The sequence below is a fragment of the Onychostoma macrolepis genome, chromosome 08 (assembly GCF_012432095.1).
Source record: "Onychostoma macrolepis isolate SWU-2019 chromosome 08, ASM1243209v1, whole genome shotgun sequence".
Taxonomy (NCBI): domain Eukaryota; kingdom Metazoa; phylum Chordata; class Actinopteri; order Cypriniformes; family Cyprinidae; genus Onychostoma; species Onychostoma macrolepis.
Window position 1 is genome coordinate 21,525,640 of NC_081162.1, and position 16,492 is coordinate 21,542,131.

Consider the following 16,492-nt stretch of genomic DNA (forward strand, 5'->3'; position numbering starts at 1 on the left):
ATTTTTTTAAACAGTGGAACCCCCTTCTTTTTCAATTTAGCTTTTTGTTAAGACACATCAATTGTTAAGTTTTTAGTTTATTTATATTTGAGAGACTTTTTGAAAATGTGTACTACTATTTTAAAACTTTAAACTTAAATACAGTTTAAAACAGTTTTAATACTACTATGTGAATGTAACGCCCACTGATCAGTATAATTAAACGTCCCAGCTGAACATAGGGCTGGGCGATGAAACAATAATTATCACAATATAATTTTCCTTGATTAAAATAGAAATAATTAAAATAATAGTAATGCGGTAAAACAATATCAATAATTATCACAATATCATTTTCCTCAATTACAATTAAAACACAAGTTTGATAAATGTTCGATTTAATGTTTATGCATGATGATGTCTCACGTAGCTAGACCTTCAGACTGATGGCAGAAGGTCTGGGAACCTTGGCCTTGGCTTTGAATGGCCAAGACATGCTCAAGAGGCCACATGACCGACAGGTAAAGAAACCAGTCACGTTTCATTTTCATTCCTGTTTAGGGGCGTGGAAATGTCCCCACAATAACAGATCGTTGTGTACAACTCTTGTACATATTTTAAAGATTCTGTGCTGCGAATTTTAAATATTTCACGTACTTTTACAAATCCAGCATTTACTTGATCCTGATAAGCGCTCATTGTCACAGTTGTAAACACAATAGCTTTCTTCTTCCATGAGGGGGTTTGGCATCACGGCATTTTTGTTTCCAGGCGGAATGCAATACACACATCACCTGAAAATCCTGTGTAATTCAACCAATCCGATGACAGCTTTGAAACTCCTGAAGTGTTTCCAATTTTGTGTGCAATATGCATCAGACGTTCAGCCAACGGTCCGTGGGCGTGTCGTCTGAGGCTGAGACTGTGCATGATGCAAATTAGTGATGTACCGAAATTTCGACAACTAAAACTTTTTGGCGAAAACAGCAATTTTTGGTTTGCTGAAATCATTGACCATTAGTAAGTGTTTCTCTGGTTCATTTTGACTGTGTCAGTGTCTATTTCATGCACACGACATGGATAGCATGTAAAGATGCCAGCTGAACGGATGCTAGGAGCAAAACTCTGCCTTTAAACTTGAAAGAACTACCGTATTGTCCCGAATATAAGACGACCCTTATTATAAGACAACCTTTTGGAAAAAGGCTTTTTGAAAACCAAATCTTGTTTTTTTTTTTCTCTCTCTCTGTAAAACTCTTTTTTCTTAAATTATTTTCAAATTGCATATTTTTCCTATTTTAATTTTTGTTTTGAAAGTATGGTAAATACTGGTAAAATGTACCAACAATGACATTGAAAAATATACACTTTTTGATATACCATTGAAATAACAGGTAGCCCATATGAATTATACAACATTTAGGCTATCCATCTCATAGTAGCCTACCAAAATTTTATTATCAGTAGAAGTGAAATCTTATTGTAGTCTTCAAATCTGGGTACTGTCTTATGTTTTTAAATCACTTACAGAGGAAGTTTGGTCCCATCAGGCTAACATGACAGTCACGACTCGTGCTGCTGTAAGCTTTTCTTTTTCTTTTGTTTTCACTCGCGATCTTTACAGCACACATTACATTACATATTTCATGGCACACTCGTTTTATGCGTTTTGGCGCCACCCATTGTTGTGGTGTATTACTGACATGTCAAAGTCTAGACCCCGAATATAAGACGACAGCATTTTTTCAGATGTATTTCCAAGAAAAAAACATCGTCTTATATTCGGGTCAATACAGTAATAAAGATTTGACATTTGTTGGGATAATTATCGATATTGACTGATATATTAAAAATAATGTGATAATGTTTTTGGCCATATCGCCGAGTCTTAGTTGGACTTAGTTGAACATCACATTTTTATTTATTTATTAGCATGTAATTTATGAAAAATATATTTTTTGTGATAATAAGTTTTGATAATGACTAGTGTCTGATTTTATGCCTTACATATCTCTGATTAATTTACATTTTAAATAAAGAATTGTTGATATTGAAATAACACAGTTTTAATTTAAACTATTTAAAAATGTATTTAGTTAATTTACTTTATATATTAAGTGAAAACCAACCAAATCTTTTACTTTGGCTAAATCTAGAAGTGAACAGGAACTAGCAGGCACTTCCTAAAAGTATCTGGTCGGAATGACATGTTCAGCTGAATATTTCATTGTGTCATTTTTGTGAACCAACTCAGTGGCAGCGTCATGTCTCTGACCTGCTCAGATTTCATACCCCACCATCCATTTCGCATCCCATCTGTGTCATCCACCCCGCTTCCTAATGTATTCGCCCAGTCTGGATGCTGCCGGGAATCCCTCCCCACCCCCGCCCCCTACCCTACAGAAACCAAGATTTACACTCTCAATATGCTGAACAGCTCTCTGATGAATGAGTCTAGACTGAGGCCTCTGAGAGCTTCTCCCTCATGCTTACTTTGCTTTTATACAGGACACGTTATTTACACGGACACTTAATGTGCATTGCTAATCATCTCCCGACTCTAGAAGCTTCCTGATTGGTTAGGCTAATTGTGGCTTGAGGGACGAGAGCGCTGGTGGAAAGACTGGGGCGGCTTCGAGGGTTTTCCTTCATCTCAGAGGATCTGGTTGAACTTAGCAAGGGGGCAGGGGGGCGAACGGATGGTTGGAAGAGGCTTTTATGTGCTGTGTTTCATGTTTTCACTTTGTGTCTCTTTCCCAGAATGCATCATTCCTGCTTAACGGGTTCTGCCGCTTGGCTGTCCTCCTGCAATCCCACCCACACACTTCAGCCATTTAATAGAGCGTGCCAGCGAGAGCGAATAATCACCCTCTCTAATTTACTCAGGATGACGGGTCCTCGTAAAAACCTCCAACAACAGAGCGTTTCCCGTGCCTCTTTATTGCCGCCAGGCGAACAGTTTAATTCAACTGCAATGATTGAGATCTCCGTGTAGAGGCGAGATAAGGGACTCGCACCCATGTTTGCAGCGGCGTGACAATGCAAACAGCAAGACGAGGGCGATAAACAGCATTGAGGCAGTTAAATGGATTGTAAAATGAGAGGTCATAGAGCTGTGGGTCGAGGAATCGCTGCTCGTAACCAGTAACCCTCTAATGAGAGATGATATCGCTCACTCTGGACAATACAAGCAATGCTCTCTCTATCTCGTTCTCTGCTGTAAAATCATGTACATGCTCAATTGAAATTGCCAGTCCTGCATTGTAATCCTGGTGGGAAAGAATTGGGAAAGAAAAAAAAACTTTTAGCTTTTTATTCCGAAAGACTAGACAGATGAATCCTCTTCCTGCAGGGCTTTTTGGCTAAAACAATGCACAGTTTGATCCCTTGATCCATGGGCACAGTTTGGTCTGGTAAATCTAGGCACCCAGAGGGAAAATGTTATATTCATGTGAGCCTGTCAGGAGAGAGTATGATAGAGAGAGAAATAACCCCAGATAAGCAAAAGAGTGTAAGTTGCAGCTTTACAGGATTTATGTGCAGGATTTAACAGATAGCAAGCTCCTTAGTCAAGGAAAACTGTGCTGTGTCAGGGTTTTGTGCTTCACTTTCTAAATTAAAGCATAAACTTAGTTTTGTACAAATACGATACAGTATCAGTTTGAGATTTAACCCTGTAAAGACTGACATATGAAATATTAGGCCAGAAAATCTTTTTTTTTTAAAGTTTAGTTCAGCTTTAGACCAAATCTAAAAGACATTTTTGAGTAACATATCTGAAACATCAGTATTATGTTTTTGATTTTTATTATTTTCAGTATGATGTAGGAGAATATGGAGCTCTTACTCAAGAAGGGAAAAAAACGTATTCAGTATGTATTTTGTGCAGTTGCTGATATTTATATGGTAAGATGTAATTCTGATAGCTTGTAATGTAAACCGAGATCTTTGCACATAAATATCGTAGCTTATTGATTAAAGCTCTGTGGATAATATTGTTGGGGGCAAAACATAATGCAGTGCAATACATGAATGATTGAGATATGTTAAAATAACCGTTCCAAACACCTGATGTATCATTTAATGCTCACATTTTAACATTTTTCTCAAAAATGCTGTATGGATAATTATGTAAGTGCATGCAAGTGTTTATCTTGAAATATTACTAACAATATAAAAGTTATTCTTTTTTTACACATTGACATTTTTAGAATTATAATGAAAGAGCTTTAACTTGCTGAAAAATATAAATATTTCTACATCACAAAATTTTTATCCTAATTTAGAGGCTTTTGAAATTTGTGTATCAAATATGATACAGTATGCCTTATAGGGTTGACATTCATCAACAAACCTGAATGATATTAAAGGGATAGTTCACCCAAAAATGAAAATTCTGTCATTAATTACTCACCCTTGTGTCGTTCCAAACCCATAAGACCTTCGTTCATCTTCAGAACACAAATTAAAGGCAGGGTAAGCGATTTCTGGAAGCCAATGTTGATATTTGAAATCACCAAAATAGGGATGTTAATTTTAACCGTTTAACCGTTAACCGACCGATAAGAATTTTGACCGATTAATACAATCAGTTAAATGGTTTAAAGTCACTTTATTTATTTCATTTTCAGTAATTTATCAAAATATTTTAAAAGGTTAGTTTTTTAGAGAGAGAGAGAGAAAAAAAAAAACATAAGTCGCATTTTATTATTTCATTCAGAAATAGGCCGACGCGAATTACAAACATTATAATAAACACTGTAAACATATAGGCTATTTTAGTTCCCATCACTCCTCAACAAATCCTTTCAATGAACAGTAGGCTATTTAGAAAAGAACAAGAATTAAAAATGCAAGAAGCTATAGGCCTAGCTATAAACGACAAACCAAAACGAATTCATTTAGGCTAAACGAAACTGAAACCAATGTTGGGTCTCTCTTTCATACAAAATCAAATGTTTCCGTATTCGTGATGTATTTGAATGCCAAAATATTATTTACCTTTTATGTAGCCTAGGCCTACTTCACTCGCGTTCCAATATCCACGTAAAACAAAACGTTTTGCATAACTTCACGGCGGTACGGTGATAACGCTTAATGGCACAGATTTTACTACATATTTAAACTGAGCAGTGTGTTTTTTTTTTTGTTTTTTTTTCCCATATGTTTGACTAATTGTTTTTTATAATGATAATGAACAGGCTGCATTGTCAAGGTAGAATGCTTAACTGTGTGCACGCATGCGGCGCAGGAGCAATCACTTGATTTTTTCCCCCCTTGTAACAGTGGAAGCAACTACTCCTTTTAGTCATGAAGATAATCGGAATTGTAAAAGGTTTGCTTTTATTTGTGTACATTCACAATAAAATCAAATCTTTGCACTTTTGTAAAATAAGCCAAAAAAATAGGCCACTTTCTGCCGTCTGGTTTCCTTTCGCGCTACTTGTTGCACAGTTTTTCTTTTGTTTTCTTAAATTATGATTTAAGTGAAAATATATTTCTCGTATAGGCCTATATTCGTTATAATATATATATATATATAGCGCCTAGCTTTATTATGTTTTTCTCCGCTGCAGAAGCGCTGCAGGTGCGTGATGTGATAGCTATGATGACCATGTGAATCCTCATCTTCTGTTGTTTGCTGCTTTTTGCGCATGTAAAATTAATCCCCGGAAAACAAATGTTAGTATTTTTAACGGGTCACAGACACTTATTCTTTCTAATTTAATTCAGTTCTAATTTAAAATAATCTTGTCGGTTAACGAGCGTCGGTTAACGAGCGTCGGTTGTCGGTTAGGAAAAATAACCGAAATGAACATCCCTACACCAAAACAAACACTACACAAACTACACAAACACTACAAAACAAATACCCCAAAAGGGTCTAGCCCCTATTTTGATAGATCCGCCCCACATATACGTAGCCTACGCAACCTAGGCAACAATTAGTTCTGTGAAACATAAGCCACTTTTCCACCGAAATAACCTGGAACTATATGTCCCAGCAACGTTTTTTCCCCCAGACCTGTTGCTGTCTGCGTTTCCATCACGGTATAAAGTACCGAGAAGATTAGGCAAATAGTCTGGTGATGTAACGTTTTGTCTGAGCACGTTTCTCAATACCAAGTACGTAAATTTTGGACTTGCATCCTCGGTAGTTCGGACTTCACAAGTTAGACTCGAGTCCGGAAATTCTGCAAATATCAGCGTACTTGATAACATCAGTCAGCTCGCCTTGGCTGCTGCAATCTTCCTCACTGTATTTACATCTGAAATATATCAAACACCACTGCCTCTTTTCATTTTCATTTAAACATATTAATAGCTGCATAAATGTAGTTCAGGGAACGTACATACATTACAATGAAACGAAATATTATATCAAACATTGCCTGTTTTCATTTTAACATATTAATAGAACAATAGAATAAAGACCAAAGATTTCCTGTTAGATTTACCCAAAACAAATGATATCTTATGTTTAACCACTACAGAGACATCAGAGCCAGCGGCAAATGCCAGAATGACTAGCCGAGGTTATGCTCCTCTCTTCGGGATACATGAGCACTGATCCAATATTTACACGGGTCCCACTTCTTGCTTTATCGTTCCGCTGACGTTTTCCTCTTTCGTTTTTTATCTTTCTGTCACTCGGCTCGGCTGTTCACTGAACGCTCTCTCCTCCATATCATGAGTAGACACGCCCCTTACTGCTGATTGGCTATAAGTTTGTTTTGTTACTCGGCCCCGACTCAGATTTCTAAAACGTTTTAGAAAAATCGCTTACCCTGCCTTTAAGATATTCTTGATGAAATCCGAGAGCTCTCTGAACCCTCCATAGACAGAAACACAACTGACACGTTCAAGTCTCAGAAAGGTAGTAAGGACATTGTTAAAATAATCCATGTGACATCAGTGGTTCTACCGTAATTTTCAACTGTTTGGTTTCTTTTAATATTGATAAACACACACTGCACCTTTAGTGTGTTTGCATGCATGGAAGGTTTTTTTTTTTTTTTTTGGGCTTGGTCTCTTCCTCCTCTCTCATTTCTCTCTAAAGGGAGTCTCTTGCTGAAGCCATGTTCCTTTATGTCAGGGTCATGACAGAGCCATAAAGTCATTGAAAGGCTAACGAGGGCTCTCGCATTGAACAGCAGGAAGACACCACTTAAGACATCACACAGGGCTTCCTCTGTTACCGTGACAACCCAGACCTAATGAGTATACATGATTTTCTTGTAACAAGCTGTGCTATTTGTTTCAATTTTCTTGCCAAGGTGACATGAAATTGTATTTATGACTTATTTAATGTATGTAACAAGATGTATTTGTAGCATTCAGTGGGAAATGGATTTGATTGGATTGTGGATGTTATGTGATATCATTTATCTCTACCCACACAGCCTTGGTATCATCAGCAGAAAAGACAAGTAGATGAGTAACATGCATTGAAATGATTTCATGTAGTTTTTAAGGCTAAACAATAAATCAGACATCTGATTTATCATGGACACTGGAGATATGGTGAACTTGAATATTGTGTTTTAGTTGTATGTGGGTTGAAGGTGGCATTTAGGGGAACAGGTGTCCATGGGTGTAGAGAATGACTCTTTATCTCTTCACTATAAATCAATAAGAGAGATGGAAGGGGTCAGAGGTCTTCCTGGGTCATTATGTCTCTCTCTTTGTTGTCAACGTGTAAATTCTTCAAAAGTATTCCATATGCTCATAAAAAAGAACCTTTGAAAAGGTATTGCACATAATAATAAATTCTTTGAGCTCCATTTGTTAATGTTAAGTTGCAAATTAAGTTTTTGTTTAGAAAATGTAAATTGTAAGCCAGTGATATTTTAAGTTCAGTGTTCTTATGGAAATAAAATTTACTGTATATGATATTTTCCAATACATCATATTGTAATAGATGCTAAAAGCTTTCACCTGACTCTGGCTTATTTATAGAGAGAGACAACTTTAACAGTCAAATGCCTCAAGCATCCTTCCTTTACTAAAGTCAGCAGAGTGGAAGAGACAGACAGCTGCACTGTAAAACATGTTTAAATATCAAACATTTGTCTTAACTTCTACAGTCTACATTTGAACATAAATACGTATATTACATTTGAAATCTGGGATTTAAGATTTGTTGTTTGAAGCTCAAAGCACTGGTTTTATAACTCCCTCTGGCTTTGAGGAGTGAGTATAAAGGATGGAGGCTGTGAATGTTGATGTGGATTTTGGGACGATTTACATCTTTGTGTTTTGTTTCTTTCAGTCACAGATGAAGACACCGTCAAACGGTACTATGCCAAGTTTGAAGAGAAGTTCTTTCAGACATGTGAAAAGGAGCTCTCCAAGATCAACACATTCTATTCAGGTATTGTTTTCCCTACATGCCTTCAAAAATGTTGAAGAAAAAAAATGGGTAGTATCTGATTACATGTAATCTGGATCACATAATCAGATTCCAAAATTAAGTATTTGTATTTAGATTAAATTACATTTTAAAGTAATCTGAATCAGACTACAGTTAGGTAAAAAGTAATCTAAAAGTAATCAAAAAGTAGTCTGATTATATTACCTAAAATGTGTAATGTAATGGATTATGTTATTAACTATCATGTAATTTGGAATCTATTAATCTCTATAATACTTTAATTCAGCAGGATTTCATGAAATTGGTCAAAAGTGACAGTAAAGACTTTTATGTTGTTAAAAAAATTCCAATTCATATAAAGTCATGTGACTTTGCGCGATGGGACAGGATAACTTGACTAACCAGCGGACTGATCTTGTTCACAGCATCCATATGTTGTTATGGTCATTCTGAAAAGCCTGAGAAAAGTCTGTCATCAACGTATGTCTGTATAATTGTCTTACACAACTGCATTCCCAAACAGCAGGCATCCACCTCCGAAAGAAATTACCACATTTTGTGTCTCGTCTGCTCACTCAGAGGTGCAAGTAATTTATGTCATATATGAAAATTATTATATTCAGTGGCTTCTCCTATATTCTTAAGCCCTATTCGGACGGGACTAGTTTTCCAGGGGGTCGTTAGAGAAATGTGTGTTTCACAGACATTTTAATCCCGTCCGAATCTGCCACGTCTGTGTTTTTCTCACACAACCTCTGTAATAATTCCAGAGCAAATTACCTACTGTTTTTCAGCAAACTCAGTGATCCTCTGAGAAAACTAATCCCATCCGAATGTGAATGTCTGTGATTGCCGGTGAGATTTTTTTTTCACAACGGGTTTCCTTGTGTGTTTTGGCCAACGTTAATTACCGTAGATGCTTTTACCGCACTCATGTTTGATATATTTGCCTCCCGGCAAGGAAAAAATAAGTAAATAAATAAAAACAATAATAAAATCAAGAGCCAGATCACGTAAACCATTCAGACTGGCTATTGTAATATCTGCGTCAGGTAAAATTACTGCACGTTTATTTTACGTTCATTTCTGCACTCAATTACATAATGTTTTAATTGCACCTTTATGAAAATTAAACACGGGTTTACTACAAATAAATAACTAAAGTAAAACTAAAGCAACCACACATTAACATGGTTTTGCTATACTAGCCATATAGCTTCACCATGGTATTTGTAGTAAAACTGTTATACTAATGGTAATCAATCCGAATGACACGCAATGCACGCATACAGAGCGCGTGACCTCTGAAACGCCAGATGTACAAAACAGCCCCTCCCACCTCTGTAATAAACACAGAGATGTTAGTCCCGTCCGAATTGGTACATGAAAATCGCAGACGTCAGGTGATAAGAATTGAAACTCAAACGTAGTTTAGAAAACTAGTCCCGTCCAAATAGGGCTTTAGTGATATTTAGTGCCACAGTTTACCAGGAAGTGACAATTTTGTTCTCTTTGACTCGTTGGATGGAAACGGTGCTTTATTCGCATATGTTTTATGCAATATTCCAGTTTTGCGCATAAGTTTAGTTAGAATCTTTGGTTGGAAACATAGCTACTTACATCTTCCCACAAATATAAATTGCACATATCCTTAATCAGTCTTGAGGATTAAAAGAGAGCTTTGTTGAGCATTAAATCATTCATAGTTAACTTTTTCATAATCTTAACTGTTTGGCTACAAGTATTGCATTCTTTCTGTAACTCATAAATAGCACAAGTGGAAACAATCTGTACTGTGTGTGGTTGAACTGCAGTTTCTAGCTAAATGCCGTCAGGGGATTCCCTGTGCATGAGGTCTGTACAGTACTATTTGGGAACATGATGTAATAGCTAATGCCTGCCATAGTCATTTTGACATGCGTCAAGGGGGATAGACTATGTTTGGACTGATAATATGCACACTGCAACATAAGCTGTGTTGTTGCTTTGACCTCAGGTTAGCAGGAATGTCTGAGCTCTTCTGCCTCTAGTGGCTGGTTAGGAGATGACATGACAAACAAGTACTTAAAGCATAACATTAATGCTTTGTTTGCATATTCATGCATTGTTTCATTGCATTGAAAATTTAACAGTTGCTAATTCTCCCTCTAAATAAACATCTCAGAATGAGCTGAGACAGATGGATCAGCATTTATTCTGAAACAAAGAAGCAGATGTACATTAATAATTTAACATAAAAGGAAAGCATCAATAGGTTTAGTGTTTTTATACTCCAGTTGCCCCTGAAAATCATTCACTCCCTCAGTGCTGCAGGTTTGACAGACGGACCAAAATAAACTCTAATCGAGTTGCCCAGCCAAAGAAAGCTGGCGAGTCCATTAAGCTGGAAAAATCTCTGACCCCATACTTTTATTTTTCCCTTGTGTTAAAACCATAGACTGTATAAAAACATGGACGTAGTGTACGTGACGTCACCCGTAGGTTTCTGAAGAACATTTTTGAAGCCTAAAGTGGGCGGAGCCGACCGCCACCATCTTGGCAAGCGCGTCACCACGCGTCACTCCCGGATAATCGAAAATGGGCAAAAAGGCGGTACATGGGTGGAGCTGTTTGCTGAAACCACGCCCACCTAGCTCGCCAGTGGTGACAGCAGCGGCAATCCGCCTGTCACTCAACTGGCCACACTCTAATTATGCAGAACTTTAAGGGTCAATATAATTTAAACAGATGAGTTCTAAAAAAATTCACCCCCCTCACAGTTGTCATGAAGGGCAAAATTTGCTATATAGATCAAAATAATTTTTTGCACCAGGCTGTAAACATGTTTTTTTGTGCTGTAAAGTTGGGCATTTAAACATGGGAAGTCTATGGGATTGACTCCCTTTTGCAACCAGCCTCCAGCGGCCAGTCGATGAATTGCAGTTTTAGTCACTTCCGTGTTGGCTTCACGAGAGAGAGCGGGAGGTTGCCGCTTGGTTAAAACACATGGATGTTTTTTCCACAAGGACAAAATAAGACAAAACAAAGTTTAATTTGCTCAAAAATAGTGTTAGATAAAACAGAAAATGAACAATATTCAAACATAAACACTAGTTTAATTATCCAGCTCTGCAGATAATGTTGTCCATGCACAGGTCAGACTTAAATGTTTATTAAAGGGGTCATATGATGCGATTTCATGTTTTCCTTTGTCTTTGGAGTGTTACAAGCTGTTTGTGCATATATAAGATCTGTAAAGTTGCAGAGATTAAAGTCTCAAACCCAAAGAGATATTCATTATAAAAGTTAAGACTCTGCCACGCCCTCCTAAAACGGCTCATTCAAACATGCCCCCACATGTTTGCGTCACGGTGTGGGAAGATTTGCAAAACACCGCCCAAACATATACGCAATGAAAGAAGGTGTAACTTTTATTCTTGCTGCTGCATTGTTGCTGCCGCCGCCATGTCGTGGAGATGCTTTGTGTTTCGTTGTACTTTGTGAAAAGCGAAAGTACTTTGTTTGGCCTTCCAAATGAGTACACAACTAGAAATCAGTGGTTAAGTTATATTTACAACACAACACAGTACAACGCAAATATTCGAGTGTGTGCAGCGCATTTTACGGAGGACTGTTTCCTGAACCTGGGAGGAGAGTAGCCTACAATGTGAACACTATGAATGGCTGTGAATTGTGGGGCAATTCCAATGTCGCAAGGACAGTCTGGCATTTCTGATATTTAAAGAATTTGCTACTGACTATTCAAACGCGAGTTTTGAGCAGTGTAGAGTAGTGCTTGTTTGGCGTTTCTACGATCACAAATGCAGACATGGTGTTATGTTTACGCGCCGTGGCACAACGCATAAAAAGACCGTATGAGTCATTATAATCAGTAATTATGTTTTTTGAACCTCGAACCGTGTGAACACATTGCATTATACCAAATACACAAAATAATGTTATTTTTAGCAACATCATATGACCCCTTTAAGTGAAATGCAAGTCGTTATCATATACGATGGCCTTTAGAACTGAAATCTATATTTGGATGGCAGCCGCTGTTTGTGCACTGTAACTAATTCTGTCTAGTTGACCCAGACTGTGTTATGGCTGAGACCCCTGCCTCCCCCCTGAGTGGTCCTGAATTAACAACATAGCTTCTAAACCTTGAGTAAATGCAGTCTTTGTCCCAGTGGACGAGATCTGCTAAGCACATAAATTCTTAGCACCATCTTAGCCACGTTCAGCCTTCAGAAGCACAGTCCTTAGCCAGACTATTATAGTTGACTGGACACTATATTTACATTACATGAAAGAAAGCAAGGATATGCAGTCTATTCGATATGTTTTTTCACACCAAAGATCAAATCTTTGTTCACAGCCAGTATTTTTCTGGACTTTAATAAACTGATGTTCTATCATCTTATCTTGAATGAATGAATGAATCATTCATTCATCTTATCTTTTTGTATATTTGCATTATTAATGCGGTCCAAACTTAAATTTTTGGTTTTCTGTGTTGTTTGTTTGCAAATTTTGCTTGTATGCTATTTAAACTCGTTAACATACTACATACTTTTTCTAACTGACGAACATCTTTAAGAATTTTTTAAATTTCTTTACCATGTATGCATTTTTTTATGTTTATGAATTTATTCCTAAACATAAATTTTTAAAACATTTACCATTTAATGACCAAATATTACATTCATATATATATGAAAATTAGTGCTGTCAAATGATTAATTGCGATTAATCGCATCCAAAATAAAAGTTTTTGTTTACATAATATATATGTGTATACTGTATATATTTATTATGTATATGTAAATACAAACACATACATGTATATATTTAAGAAAAATATGTTATGCTTATATATTAAATATATTTATATATAATATAAAATATAAGAATATAAATATATAAATGTATAAACATGCAAATATTTTCAAAATATATACTGTATGTGTGTGTATTTATATATACATAATAAATATACACGGTACACATACATATATTATGTAAACAAAAACTTTATTTTGGATGCAATTAATCGCGATTAATTGTTTGACAACACTAAGAAAAATGTATAATAATAAATACTATTTTAAAAATAACTAATATTAAATAAATGTATATTAACAATATATTGAATTAATATTAAATAAAAATTAATTTCTATGTAATATTAATATAAATATAAAATAAATTAACATTTATAGAAATGTTACAAAATGTATATAATTGTATTTAAATATATAGCTAAATACATTTAAAAAAATCTTTTGTAATTTAAATTCATTTAAAAAAACTACATTCATACTCTAGTTTACTCTAGTGAAATAGTGGAAGACTGCCCTGAGAAAAGTACATTAGTAGAGACAATTGGGTAATCAGTGCCTTGGGGACAAAGTGTAGCAGTTCTCTTCCTCACTCCCTTTTTCATCTTGGACTCCTCAGTCCCTTACTGAGGGTTATCACACATACGCCAGCAGGACTCCTAGTATTTACATGTCTGATGAACATAATATCCCGTTTCCTTCCTCTGAAAGTGAGATGGGTGAGCAGGGTCCTGTTCACCAAACTGCGCTGGGATGCAGGCCAGCGTGGATAATGCTGTCTGAGATATTGCCCTTACAGGAAGAGGCTCATCTCTAACAGGAAATCTGTCTGCTTTACTTTCCAGTTGATGGGTAAAATGAGGGATTTATTTGTCATGCAAAATGGATTCTGGTGCATTTCATTGCAGGGTTGTAAGCCAAGCAGGCTTTATGTCTCTCAGTAGATGTAATACATTTAAGATATAATTTTTCCATCCTGGTGTACAAACAGGCTTTTTGTTTTCCGTGTTCTCTCAAAGGCCGTAAATCAAGTAAAATGCTAATTGTCCATAAAACGTAATTATTTATATCGTCTTCTCTTTTTGGATCTTTGCAGAGAAACTGGCTGAGGCACAACGCCGATTTGCAACTTTGCAGAATGAGCTGCAGACATCTCTGGATGCCCAGCGGGAGAGCAATGCTCCAGGGCTGCGCAGTCGCCGCAAAACGGTGTTGCCTTTGTCCAACAAAGAGCGCAACAAACATCGCAACATCAAAGACCTGCAGCTGGCCTTCAGCGAGTTCTACCTCAGCCTCATCCTCCTGCAGAACTACCAGGTCTGATATATGTTATGGTTTTTGTTGTTGTTTGTCTCCTGTTGTGAATGTTGTCCTGACTTCCTCTTGGGTTTCTTGACCTTTCCGCTGTTTTTTTTTTTCTCTGCCGACAAGATGACACCCGAATCTCAAAGTTCAACATATGCTGGTGATCAGCTATGCTGGTCTTTTGAGCTGGATTCTCATTCATTTTAATTTCCTTCCACTGCACTTTACAACATTAAATTCATTAAACATAAAAAAGAACTCTCTGAAAAAGCACAGAAAAACACATGACTGAGTACTTTGACATAAAACAAACCAAAAACAAGGATGAAACAGCGGTACATATCGGATAAAGCACTGGAATTTATGTCTTTGTGTCGCTAGGCGATGTCCCGGTAAAATCGATTCTGATGCAGAGTACAGCTAGCGGATCGATCCATTTATAATATGTATATTATGTTAACAATAATTATAAAGTCTATAAAGATCATTTTCACTATTTTTTTCTGTTGCACTCTGTATATTTCTCACTCATTTTGTGTGTAGTTTGTGAATCATTTGCACTGTTTGTATTTTTGTTGCAGAAGACAATTTGTGCAGTTGTTTTCACTATTAGCTGTATGGTTTGTGTTTGTTGTTGTTCATACTCAGATTGAAAATATATATCTGAAAAAAAAAATCACTTTTTTACTGTGTTTTGTTATTATATAACACTGATTCCATTTCTTTACTCCCTAAATGTTTTTTGGACACATCTAAATTGTTAGTAAACAATTTTATTTATTTATTTTTATTTATTTATTTTTATTTTATTTAAATTTTATTGCATGATTTTTTTTTTTTTGAAAATGTCTAATTATTTTATTCCATTATTATAAATAGCAATAATAAGGACTGGGTAGATGTGTCTTAACAAAAAGAACTCGAGAATTACTCTTTCTTGTTTTAGATGTGTAGAAAAAGGACAAGAATTCTTATTTTCACATCTTAATTTCATATACTGATTTGCCCTAATCACATACAGAATCTGAACTTCACTGGATTCCGTAAGATTCTGAAGAAACATGACAAGATTCTGGACACACAGCGTGGAGCTGATTGGCGTGTGGCTCACGTGGAGGTGGCTCCATTCTACACCTGTAAGAAGATCACACAGCTCATCTCTGAGACCGAGGTAGACTGCCTGGCTCCACGTTTGGACTTCTTACTTCCTGCTCGTATCATGATCTAATTGTACTCATGTTAGTCGCTGCTGAAACTGATAAATGATGCTTAAACCCCTAGAGCACATTAGAATGAAGTGGAATTCAGGGCAGAAATGACTAAACTAGAGAATGGTGTCTGACCTTTGACCCTTGTGTGCCCAGGCTTTGGTGACCACAGAGCTGGAAGGAGGTGACCGTCAGAAGGCCATGAAGAGGCTGCGAGTTCCACCTCTTGGAGCAGCACAGGTGAGAAAGAAACTCTGATAGTGCATGCAGATGCACACACAAACACACACACACACACACACACACACACACAAAAACATATATGCATGCAGCAATTGTGCTAATTAACATTAATTATTGGTAGAATCAAAGCTATTTTATATACCAAAGTGACTTTCAATAAAGTGCATTTAGTTTGTTTTTATAATTATTTTGGTGATAAATAAAAAATCCTAAAGCAAAACCCACAGAAGAATAACATAATAGCAAACAGCCAATGAAAAACATGTGAAAAATATCTGCAGTGACTTTTCATGCAGTACTTTTAGTTCTAGGTCAATAACAGTTGTGTAAGTACTCAGGAACTATATAATATAAAAGGCAGCGTGGGTGGAGAGATACACCTGTGCTTGGAACATCATGTACAATACACTGCAGGAATAAAATACTGTTTTACCTTTTAATAGAGAGAAAGTATGTGTCTCTCTGTCCTTTGGATAACATAACTATAAAAAATTAACAGGCTTGCTTTAGTTGAAGTCATCTACTTAACATTTCAGGTTCAGTCCTTACATTTAATAAGA

The 16,492-nt window shown here is 36.3% G+C and overlaps 1 protein-coding gene across 4 annotated transcripts in view; it reads left to right on the forward strand.

Moving 5' to 3' along the window:
* The window catches only part of xpr1a (xenotropic and polytropic retrovirus receptor 1a), a 111,864-nt gene that overhangs the window by 76,278 nt on the left and 19,094 nt on the right, over positions 1 to 16,492 (forward strand). For all 4 annotated transcript variants that reach the window (XM_058784531.1, XM_058784532.1, XM_058784530.1 and 1 more), the window contains 4 exons: positions 8,252 to 8,353; positions 14,273 to 14,493; positions 15,503 to 15,652; positions 15,846 to 15,929. In XM_058784531.1, the coding sequence (XP_058640514.1) occupies positions 8,252 to 8,353; positions 14,273 to 14,493; positions 15,503 to 15,652; positions 15,846 to 15,929 (557 nt within the window). The remainder of the gene's footprint in view (positions 1 to 8,251; positions 8,354 to 14,272; positions 14,494 to 15,502; positions 15,653 to 15,845; positions 15,930 to 16,492) is intronic.